General features: G+C 47.4%; 1 protein-coding gene across 1 annotated transcript in view; it reads left to right on the top strand.

The window, feature by feature from the left end:
• SCTR (secretin receptor) overlaps window positions 1-24,994 on the top strand; it is a 97,993-nt gene that overhangs the window by 48,044 nt on the left and 24,955 nt on the right. Inside the window, exons 4-6 of the mRNA XM_064287454.1 lie at window positions 5,150-5,257; window positions 13,897-14,000; window positions 23,994-24,091. Coding sequence (XP_064143524.1) covers window positions 5,150-5,257; window positions 13,897-14,000; window positions 23,994-24,091 — 310 coding nt within the window. The remainder of the gene's footprint in view (window positions 1-5,149; window positions 5,258-13,896; window positions 14,001-23,993; window positions 24,092-24,994) is intronic.

The following is a 24,994-nucleotide window of genomic DNA, read 5'->3' as shown; positions in this document are numbered from 1 at the left end:
TCACTATGAGTCAGAACTGACTCGACAGCACCTACCAGCAACAATGCTGGAATCAGAGGCATGTGTTCTGCCACTGAGAATGAGCCAGGCAGTTGGGGCCCTTCCCTAACTGGGAAGATGGGAAGGTTGGCTGGGAATCCTGCACTGCCATGACTGGCTCCATGACCCTGCACATGGAACCTCATATCCTTATCCCAGGGTGAGGCAGTGACCCTGTCCCACACATATGAGTGGCTCTGAGGATTAAATTCCAGAATGTCTGATGCAGGTCTGGCATTGCGCCTGCGTGGCCCCTTCCCCAGCCCAAGTGCCTTTTCTCTGTAGGAGCCGGACATGTAGGGAGTGGCCTATTTACTGTTAGGGTGACCAGCTCTCCTCTGAGCTCCTCACTGCCAGCCACACCCCCTTTGCTGTCTGCCAGCCCCAGGCCAGTGTCCCTGTGGGCCCTGCCTTACAAGACCCATGCCAGGAAGCCTGCCAGACGCCCTGGCACCCTCAGCATCTGCCTGGCCAGCTGGGCCTGGCCATCCAGCCTCATGGACCAGAGATTTCAGACAGTGCCCTGGCTGACCTGGCCCCAGTGTGTGATTAGAAACGCCTGCGTTTTCATGGTCTGGCAGTACCCCAGGGCAAGAGCTTCTGCCCAGATCTGGTGCGGAAGCGGCCCTGTAGATGAAGCCTCCTGCTACCACGCTTAAGTCCTCTGCATCAGGAAAGAGGAAGTGGGGCAGCCTTGGCCTCTAGTTACTCCAGAGCTGCACTTAGATGGCAGAGACCCAGCAAGCCATCTGAAAAGAGCTGCCCAGGATTGAGCCACCATCCTAAGGGCACCTTGGGAGGCACCGAGTCACCCAGACACCTGATGAGCTCTGGGGCCTAGGGAGCAGCATTTGCAGCTGGATTTGGCAGCCAGTCTCCCTGAAAGTGGCGGACCCTGCCTCATGCTCTCATACCAAACCAAAACCAAACCCAGTGCAGTTGAGTCGATTCTGACTCATAGCGACCCTATACAACAGAGTAGAACTGCCCCATAGAGCTTCCAAGGAGCTCCTGGTGGCTTTGAACTGCTGACCTTTTGCTTAGCAGCCGCAGCACTTAACCATTACACCACCAGGGTTTCCTTTCATGCTCTCGGGGAATCCAAAATAAAGAGCGGCCAAGCCCCTCCTCCTTCAGGGGTCACCAGAGATTTAGGGTGAAGGTTCAAGAATATCCAAGGGCTTTCTCATCTCCCATATTCCTCAGAGGACACAGACCCCCAGCTCCTCCCTCCCATGGGTGCTTCCCCTGTCCTGTGAGAACCCCATGCAAACCGTGCTTTCCGGGACCCAGGAGCTTCCTGTATCCCACCAGCCTTTCCCAGGGCCATGGCCTGCTCTTGTCACTGCAGGGCTGGTCTGCTCCTGAAACCCCCACCCCTGCATCCTTACCTCTGGACCGGCCTCCTCTCTGGCACCCTCAGGCTCCCTCTGCCCCTCAAAGAGTTGGTCCCACTATGGGAGGAGACACAGGCCACATGAGCCCGCCCTTTTACCTTGCACCACTCCAGGCTTGCTTTTCTCACTATGTATCCTCTCAGACCTATTCCCTCCCGGCCCCGCCCCAACCGTTATATCCCCTCTACCTTGTTTCTCTCCAGCTTCCTCTTCCCCACTAGCTCCCTCCCCCAGGAGTCAGCCTGGGTCTGGCGAGGAGGGCATTAGAAAATCTGGGGTTGGTGCCGCTTGGAGGCAAGTCAGGAGCTCTTGTGATACAGTGGTTAAGCCCTCTGCCACTAACCCCAATCAGATAACCCAGATGGCTGTGCTTAGACAACACTTAGTTTTGCGTTGAAGACACCCAGTAATCTTTTTTGTCCATTGCAAAGTCTTTCAGTTACTAGAAGTGGGCCACAGATCTGGCTCTGAGCTTCCTAGCAGCCAAGTCAGAGGGAAACCATAAAATCAGCTTTAAGAGTCAGTGTCTGGGGTCTTAAAAGCTTAAAAGCAGCCATTCAAAGTACAGCAGTTAGTCTCTATTTGCCTAGAGCAACAGAGGAAGAAGGAGAGTCAGGAATAGGAAGAGGAAATAGTATGTGTGGCTTAATTGCCTCTAGGAACAAATGTCTCCTTTGCCAAGAACTGGATGGTCCCTGGCTACCATTACTGAACGTTTTGATCAAAGATTCTATAGAAGAATCCTGATTAAAAAGGGGAAAAAATATAGAACAGAATTTCAAATTCTCAGGTAATTTGGATTTCCTGGACCCAGGGAAGCTAGATGTACCCCTGAAATTATTGCCCTGAGATAATCTTGAAACTGTAAACCAAAAATATCCCCTGAATTCTTTAAACCAAACAATAAGGTAGCTAATTAGTAAAGAATGCCTGCCTTGAGCATTATGTTCTTTTAAAGAACTATATAAAAAAAAAAAACCCGAAACCAAATCCATTGCCCTAGAGTTGATTCTGACTCAGAGGAACCCTGTAAGACAGAGTAGAACTGCCCCATAGGGTTTCCAAGGAGCAGCTGGTGGATTCGAACTGCCAACCTTGTGGTTATCAGTCGAACGCTTAACCACTACGCCACTAGGGCTCCAATCTATATGGAATTAAATGGCGACAGCAACTCAAAACGTTAGACAGGAAGTTTAGGAGGCAGTGAGTTTATGTTAATGGAGGAGGACAATTCAGAAATGGAAGGTGAGAATGGTTGCACAACTTGAAGAATGTAACCAGTGTCACTGAACTGTACACGTAGAAATTGCTGAAGTGGTGTATGTTCAGCTGTGTATATTTTCAACAACAACAACAAAAGATTCAATGACTATAAGGATAGAAACACACTAGTTGTTTGGAAGTTCAGCTTCTCTTGGTATCATGACCAGGTTCTCTTCCAGAAAGGGGTCTCATAAATGGAACACTGTGAGGTAGAGAGCAACATCCTCAACAATGGTGTTGTTGTTAGGCGTTGTCTAGTCAGTTCTGACTCATAGCAACCCCGTGTACAATACGAAAAAAAATACTGCCTGGTCCTGTGCAACACAATCGTTGCAGTGTTTGAGCCCATCATGGCAGCCACGATGTCAACCCATCTTGTTGAGGGGCTTCCTCTTTTTCGATGACCCTCTAATTTATATAGCATGATGCCTTCTCCAGGGATGGTCCCTCCTGATAACACGTCCAAGCTATGTGAGATGAAATCTCGCCATCCTGGCTTCTAAGGAGCATTCTGGCTGTACTTCTTCCAAGACAGATCTGTTTGTTCTCCTGGCAGTCTATGGTATATTCAATATTCTTCACCAACACAATAATTCAAAGGCATCAATTCCTCTTCGAACTTTCTAATTCATTGTCCAGCTTTTGCACGCATATGAGGCAATAGGAAATACCGTGGCTTGGGTCAGGGCCCACCTTAGTTCCCAAGTAGACATTTATGCTTTTCAACAGTTGACAGAGGTCTTTTGCAGTAGATTTGCCCAATGCAACAGGTTGTTTGATTTCTTGACTGCTGCTTCCATGGGCACTGATTGTGGATCCAAGCAAAATGAAATCTTTGAGAACTTCAATTATTTCCTCTCCTATCAATGAATCTTAATTGCATGTTTGATCAACTTCAGAGTCCAGGAGTTGGTAAAAATCTTCAGCTTCTTCATCTTTGGCATTAGTGGTTGATGCGAAAATTTGAATAATAGTTGTATTAACGGATCTTTTTTGTAGGCATATGGATATTATTCTATCACTGACAGCGCCGTACTTCAGGATATGTCTTGAAACGTTCTTTTTGACAATGAGTGCAGTGCCATTCCTCTTCAGTTTGTCATTCCTGGCAAAGTAGACCATGTGATTGTCTGATTCAAAATGACTAATACCAGTCCATTTCAGCTCACCAATGCCTATAATATCGATCTTTATGGGTTCCATTTCATTTTTGACGACTTCCAATTTTCCTTGATTCCACGTTTCAATTAGTAATAGATGTTTGCAGCTGTTTTCTTCTCATTTTCAATCATGCCATACAGCAAATGAAGGTTCTGGAAGCTTGACTCCATCCACGTGATTAAGGCTGACCGCCTTTGAGGAGGCAGCTCTTTCCCAGTTGTAGTTTGAGTGCCTTCCAGCCTCAGGGGCTCGTCTTCTGGCACTGTATCAGACAAGATTCCGCTGCTATCTATCCATAAGGTTTTCACTGGCCGATTTTTTCAGAAGTAGATCGTCAGAGCCTTCTTCCCGGTCTGTCTGAGTCTGGAAACTCTGCTGAAACCTGTCCACCAAGGATGACCGTGCTAGTATTTGAAGTACTGGTGGCATAGCTTCCAGCATCGCAGCAACGCGGAAGCCACCGCATTACGACAAACTGACAGACGAGTGGTGATGGTCCTCAACAGTATCCTGCCACAAATACAGGTCTGCTTCCACAGACCACGACCGTGCTTCTCAATGTGTGATCTCCAAACCAGCAGTGCACATCATCTGAGAACTCGTTAGAAATGCAAATTCTCAGGCCCCACCTCAGACCTATTGAATCAGACTCTGAGGGAGGGGTCCAACAATCTGTGTTTTAACAAGCCCTCTAGGTGATTCCGATGCTAACCGGCTGAAGTTTGACAATCAAGGGGATAAGGGTTCTCAACCCAGTCTTCAAGTTAGAATCACCCCGAAAGCTTTAACACAATGTCATGCCTGGGCCCCACCCAAGACCTATTAAATCATAATCCCTGGGTGTAGGACCCAGTTAGATTTTTTAACTCTCCAAGCAGTTATACTGTGCAGCCAGGATGGACGCCCAGTGCTGTCAAGTATTTAATGCAAGCTGAGGCTAAGCTGTGCCATCTTCTACACTGGAGACATTCAGACCTGCGCTCGTGAGGCACAAATGAGAGAATGTGTGTTCATTCATTGTTAGTTCATTTATGTTTTCACCACTGAGCACTTACTATGGAGATGGCAGACTCCAAGGCCTTGAAAATGAAAAGGTACGTTAGATACCATTGGTTCCTGATCTCAAAGAGCCGGTGTCTAATGGGACCTTTGCGAACCGCAAGAAGTGCAAGAAAGTCCTCTTGGGGTGGGTGTTGAGGAAGGCGAGGATGCTGGGGATGGGGATAGGTGGGGCGGGGGGCCCTGGACCCACGCTCGTCTGTGTCTGACGCTGTTGCTCTCCTCAGCAGGGTGCGAGGGGCTGTGGGACAACATGAGCTGCTGGCCCTCTGCCACACCAGGCTGGACTGTGGAAGTGGAATGTCCGCGATTCCTCCAAATGCTCACGGGCAGAAACGGTAATGGCCAGAACACGGCCCTCGAGTGGCCCAGCCCAGGGGTCCTGACTAAGGAGCTGAGGGATGGCCCCCTGGGTGGGTGCCTCTGCCTAAAGGCCTGAGGCCAAGGAACCTTTTCTGGGGTCAAGCAGTGAGTGGAATTTCCTTACAGGGAATAGCAGCCTTGCTGGGGAGTGAGTGGTGGGTTCAGTTCACAGGGTCCCCAACAAGGAAGGGCGAAGGAGGCAATGTAGGAGGAAGTGATGAAGTAGGCTGGGTTTGGTTCTCTCTGTCCCAAACCCCCCATTTAGAGGTATCTCTCCTTCCTTCAAGGATCCTGGGTGGCGCAAATGTTTTGTGCTTGACTACTAACCTATAGGTTGGCAGTTCTAACTCACCTAGCGGCACCTTGGGAGAAAGGCCTGGCGATCTGCTTCCATAGAGATTACAGTCAAGAAAACCCTAGGGAGCAGTTCTACTCTGTAACACATGGGGCCACTGTGAGTCAGAATCGACTTGACAGCAATGGGTTTGTTTTTTTTGGTTCTCCTTCCTTCCGGGTTTCTGCCCTCTTAGCAACCCGGGCTCTGGATTTAGTCCTTCCCTTCTTTGCGTCCCATTAGGTCCTAGCCCCGCCTTCCAGAAAGCTTACTACCTCTGTGCCCATTTGGCCAGGCCCTTTGATAAACTGTGTCCTCTGGGAGGCCTGGCTTCCTAGGGAACCTCTTGCCAGAGGAAAGCTTGCAGTGTACAAAGATTTCCTTAATTTCAGGCCCAGAAGTGGGGAGGTTGTCTAAGACAGGCAGAACACAAATGGCTAACATTGGTTAAAGGTCGACTACATGCCATTTTTGTATACATGGACTCATTTAATCATCACAAAACCCCTGCAAACCACATATCTATTCTCGCCCACCTGACCTAGTAAAAAGCAATAATAACTGGGACTAAAAGAGGTTTAGCAGCTTGCCTAAGGCTCAACAATTAGTAAGTGGAGTAACTAGGACTCGAATCCAGATTTCTCTGACTTCAAAACCGGTGCTCTGTCCTCGAGGTCTTGGTCAAGGGGAGTCTACAACCCAAAGGTCAGGGTAACCCTGGGGGGGAGGCAGGGTAGGTTTGTGCCCTTTGACCACAAACGGGGTCATTTTTCATTTAAGGGCCTGGCCTGTCCCTTCTCCCCCACTCATGCAAGACAGGAAAAGCTGCCAGATGAGGCCCTTAACAAGGACAAGCCAAGGACAGATTATTTAACAATAACCCTAGCAGCCTTCCAAAGGTAGGCAAGGAAGGAAGGTGAGGGAGACCATGCGGAATGAAAGAGGAGTGCAGACTGCTGTCACCATAATTCTCCACTACACGTGGGTGCGGAAGCAAACGTGCACACGCACACACGCACGCACACGCAGACCTGTGAAGCACATTGCACTAGCTCATTGTCCCTCTCAGCCTAACTCAGTACCCTGGTTTAGGGAAGGGGAATGGACTAGGCAGACCTGTTAGAAGTTAGAGCAGGCCCACCTCCACTACCTGGATGGGAAATGCTAGCTGCTGTCATAAATAAATCCTTTCAACCTCAACGCCTTCATAGGACGCTTGTCCACAGAAAGTCCCCAGCAGATGTTCATGATAAGCAGGTAGCTCTCCTCCACCTGGTGATTCAGGGTCCCAGTATCTTACAACCTGCGGCTTCAGCATCTTCACCAAACAGATTCCAGAGTGACCACGGGAGGGGAGAGGACCTGTAAAAATGGCATGGCAAGGCATCTACACGAGGGGGGAGAACCATCAGCATCAGCCCAAGGCTGATTCCTGTGAGGTGGAAGTCAGACATACCTCCACTCTCCAACCTTTTTACCAATTCTGACACCAGCCATCCCTCCCACGGCACTCTCTACTTCTCTGCTGGGTTCAATAATTCATTGCAATGGCCACACAGAACTCACAGACCATACTCGCAGTTATGGGGTTTATTAGGGAAGTAAACCCATTGACCCATTGCCATCGAGTTGATTCTGACTCATAGGACAGAGTAGAACTGCCGAATAAGGTTCCCAAAGAACGGCTGGTGGATTCAAACTGCCAATGTTTTGGTTACCAGTGAGCTCTTAAGCAGTGCACCACCAGGGCTCCATTAGTGAGGTAACAGGTTACAATTCAGGTCAGGGACAACTCAGGATACAGTTCCTTGATCAGGACAGCCTCTCGTTAGCCGTGTCTGAAGGCAGGCCTCTCTCTGACCCTTGGCCTTTTGGCCCCTCAGCCCCTTGGCCCGGCCTCTGCCCTTCTTTGGCAAGCGTTACAACGCTCCACCAGGAAGTGCCTGGGAGCACCCCACTACTTTACCTCTGCTGCAGTTTCTCTTCACCGCCACGTGGTGGCACTGTGGGGCTGCATGGTCCAGCAGGCAGTGCACTTTCACAGAGACCCTGCCTAGGGGTGTCAGGTAGGCCCCCGAGATTGTGGGAGAGGGGCATCTCGCCCCAGGGGCCACCCTGGGCCAGAGGTGCCTTCCGCACAGGTTCCAGGCATCTGCGCCTACAGCACAGACCTGGACTGGTCCAGCCTCACTTCCTCACCAAAAGCCTCCTCTCCCCAGAGTCCACCTTCTGGTCTGGTTAGACCCTTGGCCCTCCTCTCCTCTCGGGAAGGATGGTTCCCCTCAGCGGTGTCCCACAGGATTCCAGGGGGCCTAACCCCTTGCCTCAACCCCTTTACAGGGAGGAGTACCCAGCGAGTCTAAGGTGGGGTTCTGGACCCTTCCTTATTCAAGAAGAGAAGAGAAAAAAAAAAATCACGATTTCTTATGGCACTCACTATGTGGGCCAGACAGGGTGGGTGTCACGTGATTGGAGAACCTGCAGGCTGGACCCTGCCCTAGCATTTCTCTGCTCAAGTCAGGGCCTCAAATGTTCCCTGTAGGGTACATTCCTTTGATTCTTAAAAGGGCATGGGTCTTCCAGAGTCCCTTATTAAAACACATTTCCTGGTCAGGCCTTGGCCTCTTTCTCCTCTATCTGAGTTGGGATCCAGGCCTTAAAGCAATAGTGGGTTTTTTTTAACCTGATTAGGGCCCTGGAGCCCTTTAAGAATCTGCTAAAAGCCCCCATAATTGGGGCAGTGGTGGTTCAATGGTAGAATTCTAGCTTTCCATGCAGGAGACCTGGGTTCGATTCCTGGCCAGTGCACCTCATGACAACTACTGCCCACCTGTCAATGGAGGCTTGAGTGTTGCTACGATGCTGAACAGGTTTCAGCAGAGCTTGCAGACTAAGATGGACTAGGAAGGAAGGCTTGACAATCTACTGAAAACTCTATGGACCACAACGATCCGATCCACAAGCAGTCATGAAGATGGCATAGGACTGGGCCATCCACAACCCTGGGGGGCCTACCCAACACCTCTATGCAGGGTCTCAGTGTGATACTGCACTGCCCACTGGGCCCATTTCTGTTGTGCATGAGTTGGGGGCTGACTCAGCTGCAGCCAACAACAAAAACAACGTATACACAAAAAACCCGACTATAATTTCAGGGATCACTTGGACCTGTACCTGGTTAAGGACCCTTTTCCTATAGGAGTTAAACTCAGGGGAAGTGGGGAGGGGTTTGAAGACACCACAGAGAGCCCTCCCTTGTCTCCGTTGCAGTTTTGCCAGAGCCCCTCAGTAGCCTCTTTGATCCCAGGCCACCCCGCCAGCAGGGGGCAGCACCTTGTGAGCGGCTCTGGGCACCTGGCCTGGATCAAACTCAGCGTCCTGTCTCAGGAATCCTGCTGGGTTGGTGAGGAGCGGGCCCCAAGGCGGGCTGGCCTTTGGCGCTGGGCGAGCCAGCTTCTTTATGGCCATGCTGTCTAGCTCCCTTCCGGCTGGGTTCATGGGAGTACGCCCTTTGCCGTCCTTCCCTCTGTCCCTAGGGATATTCCTGGCTCTGTCTAACAGCCTATCTCCCTTGGTTGAATTATAGAAATCTCCTGCCCTTCCCCTAAATCCCAAGCTTCCAAGCACCGCCCACTCCTGCCTATTTTGGAAGGGCCACAGGAGAAGTAAATAACACCCTGGAGTGCCCACTCTGTACCCGCCCCAGCCTGGCACTTTATGTAGGCAACTGTGTTTCACCCTCACCAGACACTTGCAGTGGGGTGACTATTCCCATCTGATGCACCTAAGGCCTCACAGTCACCAAGGGACAGAGCTGGGTTTTGAACTCAGATCTGGCTGGTTCTAAAGCCTGTGTTCCAGGAGCAGTGCTCAGAGAACCCTCTTGGGTACCAGGCCCCTTGCAGGCCAAGCCTCCCGGCCCTGAGTAGACCAGGCATGTCCAGAGCCCAAAGGCCACAGTCTCTGGGTGCTAGAAGCTATCCCTGGGAACACAGGGAGAGGGCTGGCTAAACAGGACAGCGATGGAACACAGACCCCAGCCCTATCATGTCCTGGCTGGGTGCTCTTGCCCAATTCTAGACCTCGGTTTTCTCATTTGTGAACTAGGCCAGCAGCACCTTCCTCATGGGGGCTGTGTGAGGATTAGCTCAGGTTCTATATAGACAGCACTTAGCATAGCAGCTAGTTCTACAAATGTTTCTCCAGCTCCGTGAAGCTTGAGTGACCCTAAACCCCGGGGCCTGTGGGAGAGGAGCATGCCCGGCCCAGGATGCAGTTGGCAGCCCGGGTTTTTAAGGGGCCCCTGGGTGGTACAAATGGCTAAAGCACATGGCTGCTAACTGAAATACTGGAGGTTCAAGTCCACCCAGAGGTGCTGCGGAAGTAAGGCCTGGCGATCTACTTCTGAAAAATCAGCCATTGAAAACCTTGCGAGTGAAGTTCTATTCTGACACACACAGGGTCGCCATGAGTTGGACTGACTGGATGGCAATTGGTGTGGGTTTTGTTTTGTTTGGACGGGGCAAGAGTTTGAGTAAAGGAGGTGGCAGGGCTCCCGCCCATAGGCTTAGTGGTCGGCATCCTGCACCCTGCAACCCCCTGCCTTCTAGAACCCAGGGAGCAGAATTCAACCCTCCTGGGCCACCCAGAGCTCAGGATGCAGCTGGGCCACTGGGGCACAGGAGGAAACGTCCCCTATGGTTTCTAAGACTTTCTTCTCGGCCAGTCACTCCCTTCCCTCAATCTTTGGGCTCCTGCTCCTTGTTGGAAAGCTCTCTCCTCTTCTCTCCTGCTGGCTTAGAGCAGGCTCTGCATCCCCATTCACTCATCTTTCTGGCCAACTAGCAGAGCTCTGATGAACAAGGGCTCTGGGCTAGGTGCTTACTGGGCCAGGTACTGGAAAGGGAGACGAGTCAGCCGCAGTCCCTGCCCTCAGAGCTCATCATCGGCTGGGGGAGGCCAGCAGACCATCGCCAACCCAGTGTGAGAGGCGCAGGACGCACCCCTGTGCTGGGAGTGTGGGTGGTGAGCGGTGGCTGGGATCTTGTGATGTACAACACCGAGACATGCAGGGCAAGGCCTCAGCATGGCTGAAGGAGGAGTAATTCCATCCATTCTGTTAGGTGTGGCTGCCTGGTGGGTTCAGTGGCATGTGGTGGTTTTCCAGTGGGGGAGAAGCTAGGAAAGCAAGGGTGAAGTTAGACATCAAATAGAACCTCTGGTGGGATTAATAGCAATGAAGGCCTGAGAAAAATTCATTTTGGGAGTGGCCAGATGTCCTTGCTAATCACCCCCAGTTCTTCGGGGGGCCTACTGGTTAAATGGCAGGAGAACCTGCGTATGGGTAAAGCGTTGAGCAGGGCTAAGACATGGGGTCAGTGTGCAGTGTGTTGATTAAGCATATGGGCTCTGGAGCCCAACCCCCTGGGTTTAAATTCCACTTCCCCATTTTACTAGGTGTGATCATGCTAAGTTATTTAACTGCTCTGTGCCTCAGTTTCCCTAGCTGTAAAATGGTAGTAGAATTTACATTTGACAATAGTGTTTTTACCATAAAAGTAACAGTGCCTACCTTATAGTCCTCTTGTTAGGAGTAAATGAGTTAATATATGTAAGGAGCTTAGTAACTACCACATATTTGTACCAAAACCAAACCACACCCATCGCCAGAGAGTCAATTCTGACTCATAGCGACCCTATAGGAGTAGAGCTGCCCCATAGGGTTTCCAAGAAGTGGCTGGCGGATTGGAATGGATGACTTTTTTGGTTAGCAGCCAAGCTCTTAACCACTGAGCCACTAGGGCTCCCATATTTGTATGGCAGAGTGCAAACATTTCCACTTAAACAAATGCACAATCGTTAGGGTGTAAGAACATTTTTTTGGTAGAGGTGTGTAACCAAAAGCACCTGAGACTACCGCTCTTGAGCACTATATTCAGCCTCTCTGGTCATGTGAGACACTGCTAACCCACTGCCTCTGGCTCATAGCAACCCTGTAGGACAGAGCAAAACTGCCCCATAGGGTTTCCAAGAAGCAGCTTGTGGATTCAAACTGCGGACCTTTTGGTTAGCACTGCTTAACCACTGTGCCACCAGGGAGACACTGTAGCAACCCCTTAAGAAATTAATGGTGTTATGCTAGCCCTCAGGTGAGCACCCGGGCGGTCTGGGGCAGCATCCCACTGTGGGAAAACCCTCATATGGCCAGAAGGGCCCCTCAGCCAGTGGGGGTAGAAGGTAGGGTGGGGGAGTCCCCCCAGGAAGGCTCCCTGGAGCGGTGAGTGCCCCCCTCAGTGGAGTCAGTTACTTCACTTTGGGAGGGGAAGGGTGAGGGGTGACAGTGAACAAGCCCAGAATGAAGTGGCCTCAGCTGCACAGAGGTCTGAGAGAACTTGTGCTGGTGTGGCTTGAATAGGGCTGGACTGAGGGCAGCAAGCTGGGCTGGTGAGCAGTGACTGGAAGTCCCTCGGCGTCCTGGCCATCACGGAACTGGGGTCTGGTTGAGAAGAGTTTTGGGGGACGCTGAGTAATGTGACATGAGTCTACCGGCCTCCCTTGTCCCTGGAGCCCCAGGGTCTGGCAAGGTGCCTGGGACAAGCAGGGGCTCTGTCGGTGCTGGGGGTGTGGGATGTGGGTGTGTGGGGAGGGAGGGGCACAGCTGTGGCCGGGAAGGGGATCCCAGGAGGGAGAATGGCAGTGCTTGCAGGCTTGGAAAGGGTTTTTATTCAGGGCTAGCCTTGTTTGTAGACTGAGGTACCAGGGATTAGCAGCTATCACTCACTCATGCACACATTCACACACACACACGCATGCACACATACACGCACTCACACACACACGAATGTACTTGCACGCACTCTCACACACATACTCACACAAACACGCTTTTTTTTTTTTTTTGCTTTCTCCCTAAGACTTTATTTATTTATTGTGATTTAGGTGAAAGTTTACACAGCAAATTAGTTTCTCATTAAACAATTAATACACAAATTGTTTTGTGACATTGGTTGCCAACCCTGTGATGTGTCAACAAGCTCCCCTGCTCCACCCCAGTTTCTCTGTTTCCACTCATCATCTAGTTTTCCTGTCCCTTCCTGTCTTCTTGTCTTTGATTTTGGGCTGGTGTCCCCATTAGTCTCGTATACATGATTGAACTATGAACCATGTCCCTCGGATGTGTTACTGTTGGCCCTATACCCCCCCGCCCCAAAAAAACCCCATCGTCATCGAGTTGATTCCTATAGGACAGAGTAGAACTGCCCCACAGGGTTTCTGAGGAGTAGCTGGTGGTTTTGAACTGCCAACCTTTTGCTTAGCAGCCATAGCACTTAACCACTATGCCACCAAGGTTTCTGTTGGCCCTATAAAAAAAAACTAATCTTTGGCTGAAGGATGAACCTCGGGAGTGACTTCGGTATTGAGTCAAAAGGGTATCTGGGGGGCTATACTGTCAGGGTTTCTCTAGTCTCTGTCGGACCAGCAAGCCTGCTCTTTGTGTGTGTGTGTAAATTTGAATTTTGTTCTACATTTTTCTCCCTCTTTGTCTCAGACCCTCTTGTGATCCCTGCCAGAACAGTTAGTGGTGGTAACCGGGTACCATCTAGTTGTTCCGGGCTCAGCCTGGTAGAGGTTGTGGTAATTGTGGTCCATTAATCCTTTGGACTAATCTTTCCCTTGTGTCTTTGGTCTTCTTCATTCTCCTTTGCTCCAGCCAGGATGGGACCAGTAGATGTATCTTAGACGGCCACTAGTAGGCTTTTAAGACCCCAGTCGCTACTCACCATAGTGAGATGTAAAACATTTTCTTTATAGCCTATGTTATGCCAATTCAGCTAGATGTTCCCCCGGAGACCATGGTCCCCAGCCCCCAGCCCAGTAACTTGGTCTCTCAGGGCATTTGGATGTGTCTGTGAAGCTTTTATGACTTTGGTTTGGTCAAGTTGTACTGACCAAACACACTCTTACACATACTCACATACACACTATCACATACACACACGCACACACACACACACACACTCGCACTAAGTCTTGGCCCCTTGTAGGGCCTTCTGCCCAAATAGACTTCCCCACCTCACTTTGGCTGATTGACTTACACATCCTTCAAGGATCAGCAGGGCCAACTGGGAGCTGACTGTGTCAATCAGTGGAAAGCAGCGGGGGGACAGAGTGATAGGAGGAAGCTCCTGGCTGCCCCAACTCAGTGACTAAGGGCACCTAGGAACCCTGGGTGGCTTTCCCTGTCCCCACGGCTCACCCACAGATGCTTGGCACCCACAGGTTCCATGTTTCGAAACTGTACACAAGACGGCTGGTCCGAAACCTTCCCCAGGCCCGACAAGGCCTGTGGGCTTAACGTGAACAACTTGTCCAACGAGAAGCGGGTAAGTCTGTCAACCACTCCTCTCACCCTGGGACAAGGATGAGGAGCCCCTAAAAGACGACAGGGTAGAACGTCCCTGGGGGATGGTCAGGAGACCTGGGGGATGCCCCCCTCACCTCCCCTGCTCCCTCAAGTTCAGTGGGCCTGTCAACTGGGGTCCCTATCTGCCATGTGTCCAGGTGTTGAGGTGATGCTCATGAAGACATTTGGCACAGTGAAAATTGCCATATACTGACATGAGAGACTGGCAATCAGTTGTTCATTAAACTGAAAGAGCAAAGAGCTGTGGTGGTTAAATGCTCTGAGCCAGGCTGGAGAGTCTGAATCTGGACGTGTGACCTGGGTGGGGGTGGAGGTCCTTAACCTCTCTATGCCTCAGTTTCTTCGTCTGAGAAATGGGGTTAACAGTAGTTCTGGGGGCATAGTGAAGAGAATGAAATGAGTTCATATATGGAGTGCAGAGAAGAGCACTGCCATAGGGAGTCCTCAACAAATGTTCGCTCTCAGAAGGTCCCACTAAGGGTGAAGGAAGCCCAGCCACAGCATGGGCTGAGAGAGGACATACTGTGAGCTGTGGGGCTCAACTTTTTCAGGAGATCCCAGAAGGCCTCCCTGAAGTGTCTGACACCAGGCTAGATCACTCCAAGTCACCGTAATCTCAGAAGGCTTCCACCAGAGCCTTGGGCTCCCCTGTCTCTCAAATCCCACATGTACTGTGCCAGCTTCCTCCTGCCCTGGCCTTTAATCCATTAGGGCTTTCTGCCTGGAGAGCCCTCCCCACCTTTTTTAACCTAACTTTTATTTCTTTATATCGCCTTGTCCTCCTCTCCATATGAAAGATCTATGACTACATTTCTTAGTCCCTCTTTATTGTTTTAATGTTGTCTTCTTTTACATAATAACTTCGCTGTTTCCCTGTTTTGAGCGTTTTTTATCTTGATTTACTTTTGTGATTTCCCTGTCTGGGTTGACCTCTGATTGCTCTGTCCAATGTTCTAGTCTTGGGTTAATACTTGATATTATCGATCTTCTAACCAAAGAACTCCCTTTAGTATTTCTTGCAATTTTGGTTTGGTTTTTACGAATTCCCTAAACTTCTGTTTATCTGGAAATGTCCTAATTTCACCTTTGTATTTGAGAGACAGTTTTGCTGGATATATGATTCTTGGCTGGCAATTTTTTTCCTTCAATGCTTTATATAAGTCATCCCATTGCCTTCCTGCCTGCATGGTTTCTGCTGAGTAGTCCAACCTTATTCTTATTGACTTTCCTTTGTAGATGACTTTTTGTTTATCCCTAGCCACTCTTAAAATTCTGTCTTTATCTTTGGTTTTGGCAAGTTTGATTATAATATGTCTTGGTGACTTTCTTTTAAAATCTACCTTATGTGGAGGTCAATGAGCATTTTGGGTTGATATCGTCTCATCTTTCACGATATCAGGGAAGTTTTCTGCCAACAAATCTTCAACAATTCTATATTTTCTGTTGTCCCTCCCTGTTCTGGTACTCCAATCACTCGTAGGTTATTTCTCTTGATAAAGCCCCACATGATTCTTAAGTTTTCTTCATTTTTTAAAAAATTCTTTTATCTGATTTTTCTTCAAATATATTGGTGCCAAGTGCTTTATCTTCTGCCTTCCACCTGCTCAATTCTGCTCCTCTGACTTTCTATTGAGTTGTCAACTTCTGTAATTTTATCGTTAATCTTCTGAATTTCTGATTGCTGTCTCTTTATGGATTTTGCGGTTTATTAAATTTTTCATTATGTTCTTGAATATCCTTTTTAATTTCTTCAACTACTTTATCTCTGTGTTCCTTGGCTTGTTCTGTGTATTGCCTGATCTCCTTCCTAATCTTGTTCCTGATGTCTTGAAGGGTTCTGTACATTAGTCTTTTGAATTCTGCATCTGGTAATTCCAGGAAAGCACCTTCATCCAGAAGATCTGTTGATTCTTTGTTTTGAGAGCTTGTTGAAGTGATCATGGTCTGTTTCTTTTTGTGACTTGATATTGACTGTTGTCTCTGAGCCATCGATAAGTTATTGTATTAGTTTATTTTACATTTACTTACTGTATCCTGGCTTATTGATTTTTGTTTTGATATGCCCAAATGGGTTGCTTGAGTGAGCTAGCTTGATTATTTTCACCTTTGAAGCTCTGACGTCCTGTACCCAGATGGCTAGAGCTGTTATCAAGTATATCAGTCTATGAGTCCACTTTTCTTGAATGAATTCAGCTCAGGTGTCCAGGTAGCTGATCATCAAGTGTGTGGTACAGGCTCTGTCTTACAGTCTTAGAGGGGCAGGGGTGATTGGTTTAGGTACCAGTATCTGGTTCCAGCAGAGGGTCATGCTCTGAACAAGGCAAGGGGCTGAGAACCATCCCCCGAGTGTCTATGAGGAAAGTGTGTCCCTGTTCCCTAGAGCGTACAGGTGGGTGGGTTCTACAGACCTTGGGCATCAAATGCTTTTGGTTGTAAGGACTGGGAGGTACCAGTTATCCTTGGACCCCTGTTGCAGGTGGCTGGGTGGCCTGAGTGGAGCCAACAGTCCTTATGTCCCTGATGTCGGTGGGTGAGGACCCTGTTTAATAGCCAAAGCGGTATCAAGTATCAAACACCCACCTCTTCAATGCACAGCTGAAATGGTTGCAGTCTGCCAAGGACCTAGTCTCCTAAAATAGGCTCACACAGGACCATGCAGTGGGGAAAGGCATTCAAAGTCCATGGACTATTTATGCCTGGACAGGAGCCGCTTCTGTCCTGAACTCCCCAGGTTAGTGGAGCTGGCAAATTATCTTTTCCCACAATTGTGAATTATTCCTACTCCAAGGCCAGGAGATTGGCTTAGGGCACTTAATAGGGCCTATCTCACGCCCAGGAAAATCAACAGCTACTGAAGCTGGCTTGGGGCTGCAGGCACGTTAAAATATACACAAGTACTTAGCTTTCATGGAGAGCACTGTTCTTCTTTGTTTCCAGAGGTGTGAGTAGGCTGTGCAGCTGGCTGCTTCTCCCTAAGGAAAGTGCAGCTGAACCCTACCACCAGCCCACTGCAGCTGCTCCTGGGAATGGTGCCTGAGGGATCCAAGTGATTCAGGTCCAGCAACTCCTCTGTGCTTCTGAACCGTCTCTCCCTCCCCCTGCCGCTCAGTCCATTTTCTAACTTTGCCTTTGATGTTTAGGGCTCCTAGCTTGTCATAAATATCATCGTTTCTCTTGTTTTTTTGGGTCTTTGTTGTAAGAGGAATCGCAGGAAGCATCTGGCTATTCTGCCATCTTGGCCCTGCCTCCCAAAGTGATCTCCCCACCTTTTTCTACTGATTCTTACACATCCTTCAAGACTCCACTCTGGCCCAATGAATTCCAGGAAGCCCTTTCTCCTCTTGCCCCAGGATGGCCCCCTTCATACACTGCATTGGCCTCTATTACCATCCATATTATATTAAAATGATCAGCTTCTGCCACCCTGTCTTACTAAAATATGAGCTCCTCAGAGATACTCATTCACTCAACCAACATTTATTGAGCACCTACTATGTGCCAGGTATTGATCTAGCCATGCGGATATAGCAGTGACAGATCAGAGTCTTATTCATTCCCATGGTACCCATGCCCAGCACAATGCCTGACACATACAGTAAGTTTTTGTCATCATACTAGGCATCTACTATGGGCCACCTGCTTAATGCTCAATTAGATTGAATCCTCAAGTCAACCCTGTGTGTGAGTTCATTGTTTTCTCCATTTTTGCAATGAGGAAGCTGAGGCTCATGGAGTTAAGGAACATCCTCATGAAGTGGTAGAGGCAGGATTCGAACTAAGTGTTCTACCTTCTGCCTCCTCCCCATGGAAGTGTGTGTCCTCCCAGGAGGTGCACTGCTGGAAGTTCCACTAGCTAAACTCCACTGGGAATACGGGCAGACAAGCTTCTGGGAGGGTGGGATGGAAGCATATTTGAGAAGCAGGGGGAGGGGAGCAGCAGAATTAAAGAGAAAGGATGAAGTTGGGAGGCAGCCACACCTACTTCTGAATGTGTTCTGAGACTCCTCTCTCGTGGTCAGTCAGTTTTGCTCAATGTAAAGTAGCATGAGCACAGAACTAAGCAGACAATGGAGCTTCTTCCTTCCCGGGGTTTCCCGTCCAGGTGGAAAACACAGTGAGACCCTCCAATCTGGTCAGATGGTGTAATTTAATAATAGGACCCAGCAAGTATTGATTAGGGGCACATATTGTCTTGGAGGAGCCCTGGTGGCACAATGGTTAAGAGTTCAGGTGCTAACCAAAAGGTCAGCAGTTCAAATCTATCAGCTGCTCCTTAGAAATCCTATGGGGCAGTTCTACTCTGTTCTATAAAGTCGCCATGAGTTAGAATCGATGGGTTTTGTTGTCTTGGCGTGTTGTTCAGTGGCTCCGCCCTCTGCAGATTATCATTTCCATCATTGACTCATATGGAGAATTGGGCCTTATGTTTATCACATTTGTAAAATCTACAAAATTAAGAGGCAATGTTCTTCAGATGAGTGGCAGGATCAAGATTTTAAAAATGCTTTGGATGCAAATAACAGCAATTTCAAACTGGCTGAATAAGGAAATGTGGCTCATGTAACTGGGAAAGCAAAGAACGAGTTTCAGGATTCTCTGGTGAAGCAGCACCACCAAGTCACCAAGGACCAGGTTCTTTCCATCTGTCCTTGCTGGTGGCTTCTCCCTAAGACCAGCACCCTTGTGTTGAAGGTGACGGCCGTTGGTGATCATGAACACAGATTTCCCTGCTCTTGTTCTGGGGCAGGGACAACCTGGCTTCCCTATGGCTCTTTCCTATAGGCAAAGGAGCTTCTTTACCAATACCTCCAGTGAACCCATCCTCACTTCTCATTGCCCAAAGTAACTTAGGCCCGCCCACCCCTGAACCCATCATTGGCAAAGAGGTGGGGTGCATGATTGGCTTAGACTCCTTTACACTCACACTCTTAAGAACAATTGAGGACTGCCCAAAACTGGGGGGTCCACACAATGAGAACCATACATTGAGAGCCATTGGCTTAGACTCGTCAGCTGAAACAGAACGGAGCTGGGGTCTAAATGTTCATAACAGGGTAGAAACTATAAAATCCCAGGCCAAGCAGCTGAAATTTAACAAAAGTAAATTGAACATTCTAGATCTGATGCAGAAAATTAATTGACAAAAAGAGTGGAAAAGAGACCTTGCTTGGCTTCAGCTTATATTAAAAAAAAAAAAAAAAAAACAACCTAAAATTCCCACAATTAAGGGTTTCAAGATGCTCTGGTCTCTAAATGCTGGTCCACAAACTAATGCAAACTTTGTCCTTTGAGATTTAAATCATCCTAAACCCAGTAAAAATTATCGTTAATATGTCTCTTGTCAAATGATGGTGAAGGTACATATTAGTTGGTTTTCTTCTTTCAACTTTCCTACTTGGCACATAACCACTATGTTATTGACAAACACCAATAATGGACTCAGACTGGCAGAAAGATCAAAGTTACCACTTGGATAAATAAAATGGGGTTTGCTTATCTAGATAAGGTGCTGGCAAACTATGGCCCTCAGGCCAAGTTGATCCTACTGCCTGCTTTTATAGATAAAGTTTTATTGGTTCAGGGGCACTGAGTTCATGTTAATGAAGGAGGAACAACTAAGAAAAGGAGGTGAGAGTGGTTGCCCAACTTGAAGAATGTAATCAATATCTGTGAATTATACATGTACAAATTGTTGAATTGGTATATGTTGTGCTGTGTATATTCTCAACAACAACAAAAATAAAATAAATTATTAAAAAAATGAACAAATAAATCAAGTTTTATTGGGACACGGCCACAGTCATTCATCATTTACATATTGTCTATAGCAGGAGGGCAGGGTGGCTCAGTGGTAGAATTCTCACCTTCCATGAGGGAAACCAGGGTTTGACTCCCAGGCAATACACCTCATGCATGGCCATCACCTGTCTGTCAGTGGAGGCTTGCGTGTTACTATGATGCTGAACAAGTTTCAGCAGTGCTCCTAGACTATGATGGGCTAGGAAAAAAGGCCTGGCAATCTGCTTCCAGAAATTAGCCACGGAAACCCCATGGGTCACAATGGTCTGATCCACAACCGATCATGGGGATGGCACAGGACCTGGCAGCATTTTGTTCTGTTGTGCATGGGGTGGCCATGAATTGGGGCAACTCAGTGATAGCCAACAACAGCATTGTGTGTGGCTATTTTCAAACTAGGGCAGAGCTGAGTCATTGCAAAAGAGACTTACAGCCTGCAAAGCCTAAAACATTTACTATCTGTCTCTTTACAGAAAAAGATTGTTGACCCTTGATCTAGAGGGCACAGAAAGAAGGCATTACAGTCAGGGTACACAGCAGAGAGACAGGACAGATAGCATGGAAGCTTCTGGACCCCAGTTCCCTGGGGGTAGGTGCACAGTTGGGGATGTTGAGGGCTGAGGGATTAAAGGTCACATCGGGCTTCGGCAGCAAGGCTCTTTCTAAGTCAGATCTCCCGGCAAAAGGCAGCAACTAGTCTGCATGAGGCGGGCCTGAGGATCACCCAGCAGACGCTGAGCACAACAGTGACAGGACACATAGGACATCCCACCCAAACACTCCACACTTCTCACCCCTCCCTTCTCAGGCTACCACCCACCAAAACCCACTGCCGTTGAGTCAATTCCAACTCATAGTGACCCTATAAGACAGAGTAGAACTGCCCCAAAGAGTTTCCAAGGAGCGCCTAGCGGATGTGAACTGCTGACCTCTTGGTTAACAGCCATAGCACTTAACCACTATACCACCAGGGTTTCCCAGGCTACCATAGACTGGTCTAAATGCACTCCTGAGCTGGCGGCTGCAAAGCCAGGCACCCCCACACGTGAGGCTGACAAGCCCTCCAGCACTGGGGTTCATCCTGCACATGGCAAGGTTATAGGTTGACCCCAATAATCTTGGTCCCCCAATTTTTTGACATTTCACTGGCCTATAAAGTCTCAAAGTCTCAGAACCATTAATCAAATGGAACCCACTGTCCTTTAGGGCTCTTCTCCCTCATCCCTGAGAGATGGGTCCTGGCTTCTGGGCAAGCGGTTACATCAGCAGGGAATCTCGTTGTCACACGGCAGCCATTCTGTTGAAGACCACCTCTCACTGTCAGAGAAGCTTTGGTCACTGTCTTAGTTTCTTAGTGCTGCTATAACAGAAATATCACAAGTGGGTGACTTTAACAAACAGAAATGCATTTTATCATACTTCAGGAGGTGAGAGGTCTGAATTCAGGGTATGGGCTCTAGCGGAAGGCTCTCTCTCTCCACTGTGGGGGAAAATCCTTGTCTCAGCTTCTCTAGCATTCTCTGCATTTGTTGGAGATCTCCTCTTGGTATCTCTCTTTCCTCTGCGCTTGCTTGTTTCTGTGCCTAATCTGCTTTTTATATCTCAAAAATGGTTAGGTTTAAGATACACCCAACACTAATAATGGTCTCATTAGCCTAACAAAGAAAATCCTATTCCCAAATGGGATCACATCCACAGGGGTGGGGGTTAGGATTCCAACACAAATTTTGGGGGGACACGATTCAGTCCATAACAGCTTTCTAGTAATTTCTCCCCTCTGGAGTTCACACAGTAGGGTTTATCCTTTTTCTACATGCCAATCATTCTAATACTTTTCTCCAGATATAATGTACCCAGTTTTTTCGCGAACTCAACACATGACATAATCACCCTCCTCAGGAAATGCTTGTTTGTTAATATGCCTTGTAAAATAATATGCCCAGAACTAGACAAAACACTCCGAACGTGGCCTGACCAGCTCATCTTCTCAGCCCTCCATTAATGTGGCTAAGAGTGGAGCTAATTTTTTTAGCAGCTACCTCATACCTCATACTATCTTACTGCCCTGACTGGTGGGGGGTGGAGGGTGGTGGGATGGGGGAGAAATTAACATGTGATGAGTGTCTTCTAAGTGCCAGAAATAATCGTCTAGGTACTTTACCCCATACCTTATTTGTGCTTCCAACAAGCCTGCAAGGTAGATATTATTATCCCCATTTTGCAGATAAGGAATCTGAGGCTCAGAGAAGTTAACTAATTTGCCCAAGGTCACACAGCTGGTGAGTAACAGTCCTGGTATGGAACCCTTGTCTCCAGGCTCTGAGGCCTCTATTCTTTCCCTATAGTACGTGACCGGACACCATGGAGCTTGGGCTATTCTAACCTTAAGGTCATTGTCATATGAATAGCTATCAGCCAGGTTTCTCCTATATGATTCTTGTGCTTTTTTTTTTTTAATCGATTGCCTTTTTTTCTGATTGTAAAACAGCACTTACGCACCATAGACTATAGAAGTATAGAAAAAGTACAAAAGAAAATAACAATCACCTACCAACCTATAATCCAAAGTTAACCATTATTAACATCCAATGTATTTCCTACAATCTTGTTTCTATGCAAGTGTGAGATTAAACTACATGAAATTGCTGGTATTCAATCATTTCTGATCTACCAAAAAAAAAAAAGAACAATTTCATATAGTCCAACCTAATACTTTTTTTAAATGAATACCTGAGATCGCATTGCACGTACAATTTATCTTCTGCCTTTTCACTTAGCATTACCTTATCAGCATGTCCTAACAACATCTTTTAAAACTTGTGGTAAGCATCAGTTTAATGGTGGCGTTTCATTATAGCCATTTGGATTTAAAACAATTTAGCTAACTTATTGTTGGACATTTGGTTTTTTTTTTTAAAATCACAAATAGCTCGGTGATAAACATCTTTATATATAAATACGCTTTTATATATCTGATTATTTCTTAGGATTAATTTTTGGAGCCGGAAGGGAGGTCAAAGAAAACGCATATTCCAAAGATTCTTGATACATACTGCCATATTTCCAGAAAGATAAAACCAATTTTCACTCCCACTACAGCCTCACCTACGTAGAATATTCTTAGTTTTAAACATTTGTTAATTTGGTTGGTATAACACTGTTGTTTTAATCTTCCTTCCCTTGATTCTTCTTGAGACAGTTACACAATTTATTTTCTGACCTAAATGCCAGTATTTGAATTTATCTCTGTATGTCACAGCTTAATTTTTTCCCATTATTCCAGTCTATTGAAATGTTTTTGAATTAAAGATGAGTCAGCAGTGTGAAGTGGCTGCTGAACAAATGAACGCCTACTTGGGCTGCATTAATGGGAGAACAGGGTGTGTATCAGGGGAGGTGATGGCTCTACTTGTCCCTGGTCAGAGAATACACCTGGAGCTCTTCAACTATTCAGTTCTGGGTGTTTCATTTAAGAAGGACACTGACAAGCTGGAGCACACCAACAAGTGGTTAACTGAGCTAAATGGTGAGGTAGTTTAAAAAGACAGGGAAGGTTAAATGCTGAGAAGATAAGTGAGAGACAGATGGGCATAATAGCTGTATTAAAAAATGACAGATCTCTCTGTACTATTTTAGTAACTTTTCTGTAAATTTAAAATGATCTAAAGTGAAAAGTTTATTTTTAAAAAAAACAACAATCCTATGTCCAAGATAAATTCAGCTTACTTTAAGTGGCTCCAGAAGGCAAAAAAAAAAAAAAAAAAACAAGATCAATAGGTGCAATGCAAAACATAAAAGAGTTTAGCTTCACATGAGAAAAAATATCCAATAACATACACTGAATTGCTTCCTCAAAAGACAGAGAGCACCTCGTCCCTGGAGGTATGCAAGCACAGGCTGAATTCAGGGTGTTGGTAGGGAGTCATATAAAAAAAATACGTGGGGTCAAAGTTCGAATCTGCATCAGATGATTCCCAGGATATTTTCCAAAGCCAAGATTTTGGGAGCTGGTAAACTGGCATCCTTGGGTATGAATAGAATAACAATCAGAGTGGGCAGGGTTCAAGCTGCCTGGAGCAGCGGAGCCCTGAAGCAGCAGAGGGCAGACCCAGGCAGGTGGGTGCGTAGGGCTGACACCTGCCTCTCTTTGCAGCATGCGTACCTGCTGAAGCTGAAGGTCATGTACACCGTGGGCTACAGCTCCTCCCTCGTGGTGCTCCTGGTTGCCCTCAGCATCCTCTGTTCTTTCCGGTGAGAACACGCTGCCCATTCTCCATCCCCCACTGGCCTGACCCATATATTTGACGAGCCAGGGACAACTGGCTTCAGCCATGACTGAATTCAGGGGCTCAAAATTATCAGCAGAATTTGCAACAATGACCAAAAAAAAGGTAGCTGCTGAGGCTGCTTATGCACAACCAAACATTTCATGGGATTTGGTCCCTTGCTTTGCAGGTTTAGGGTCAATGTTTCATGGGCCATCCCAGTTAATTGGCCTAATAACATGTTTAATTGTTTTGTTCTACCTCCTGGTTCATAACAATTAGTCTATATTAGCCTGTAGCAATAGAGGACGAAGGAGATCCAGGAATAGGAGGAGGAAATGGAATGTGGGACTAATCGCCTCCATGAACAACTGCCTCCTTTGCCATGAGACCAGAGGAACTGGATGGTGCCCAGCTACCATTACTGAATATTTTCAGCAAAGATTCTATAGAAGAATCCTGATCAAAATGGGGAAAGTGTAGAACAGAATTTCAAATTCTTATGGAATCCAGGTTTTCTAGAGCCATGGAGATTGGATGAACCCCCGAAGCTATTTCCCTGAGAAAATCTTTAAACCTTAAACCAAAAATATCCCCTGAGGTCTTCCTAAAATCAACAATAGGTTAGCTTAACTAGTAAAGAATGTCTGCCTTGAGCATTGTGCTACTTCAAAAACTATATGGGATCAAATGACAACACCAGCTCCAAAGATTAGACAGGAAATTTAGGGGGCAGTGAGTTTATGTTAATGGGTGAGGAACAACCTGGAAAAGGAGGGTGAGAATGGTTGCATGACTCAAAGAATGTAGTCAATGTCACTGAATTGTACATGGTGTATGCTCTGCTGTGTATATCCTCAACAACAACAAATATAAATTATTTTTTTAA

This window comes from Loxodonta africana, chromosome 6 (genome assembly GCF_030014295.1).
Source record: "Loxodonta africana isolate mLoxAfr1 chromosome 6, mLoxAfr1.hap2, whole genome shotgun sequence".
In the NCBI taxonomy this organism is placed as follows: domain Eukaryota; kingdom Metazoa; phylum Chordata; class Mammalia; order Proboscidea; family Elephantidae; genus Loxodonta; species Loxodonta africana.
This window is presented reverse-complemented; position numbering and strand designations above follow the sequence as displayed.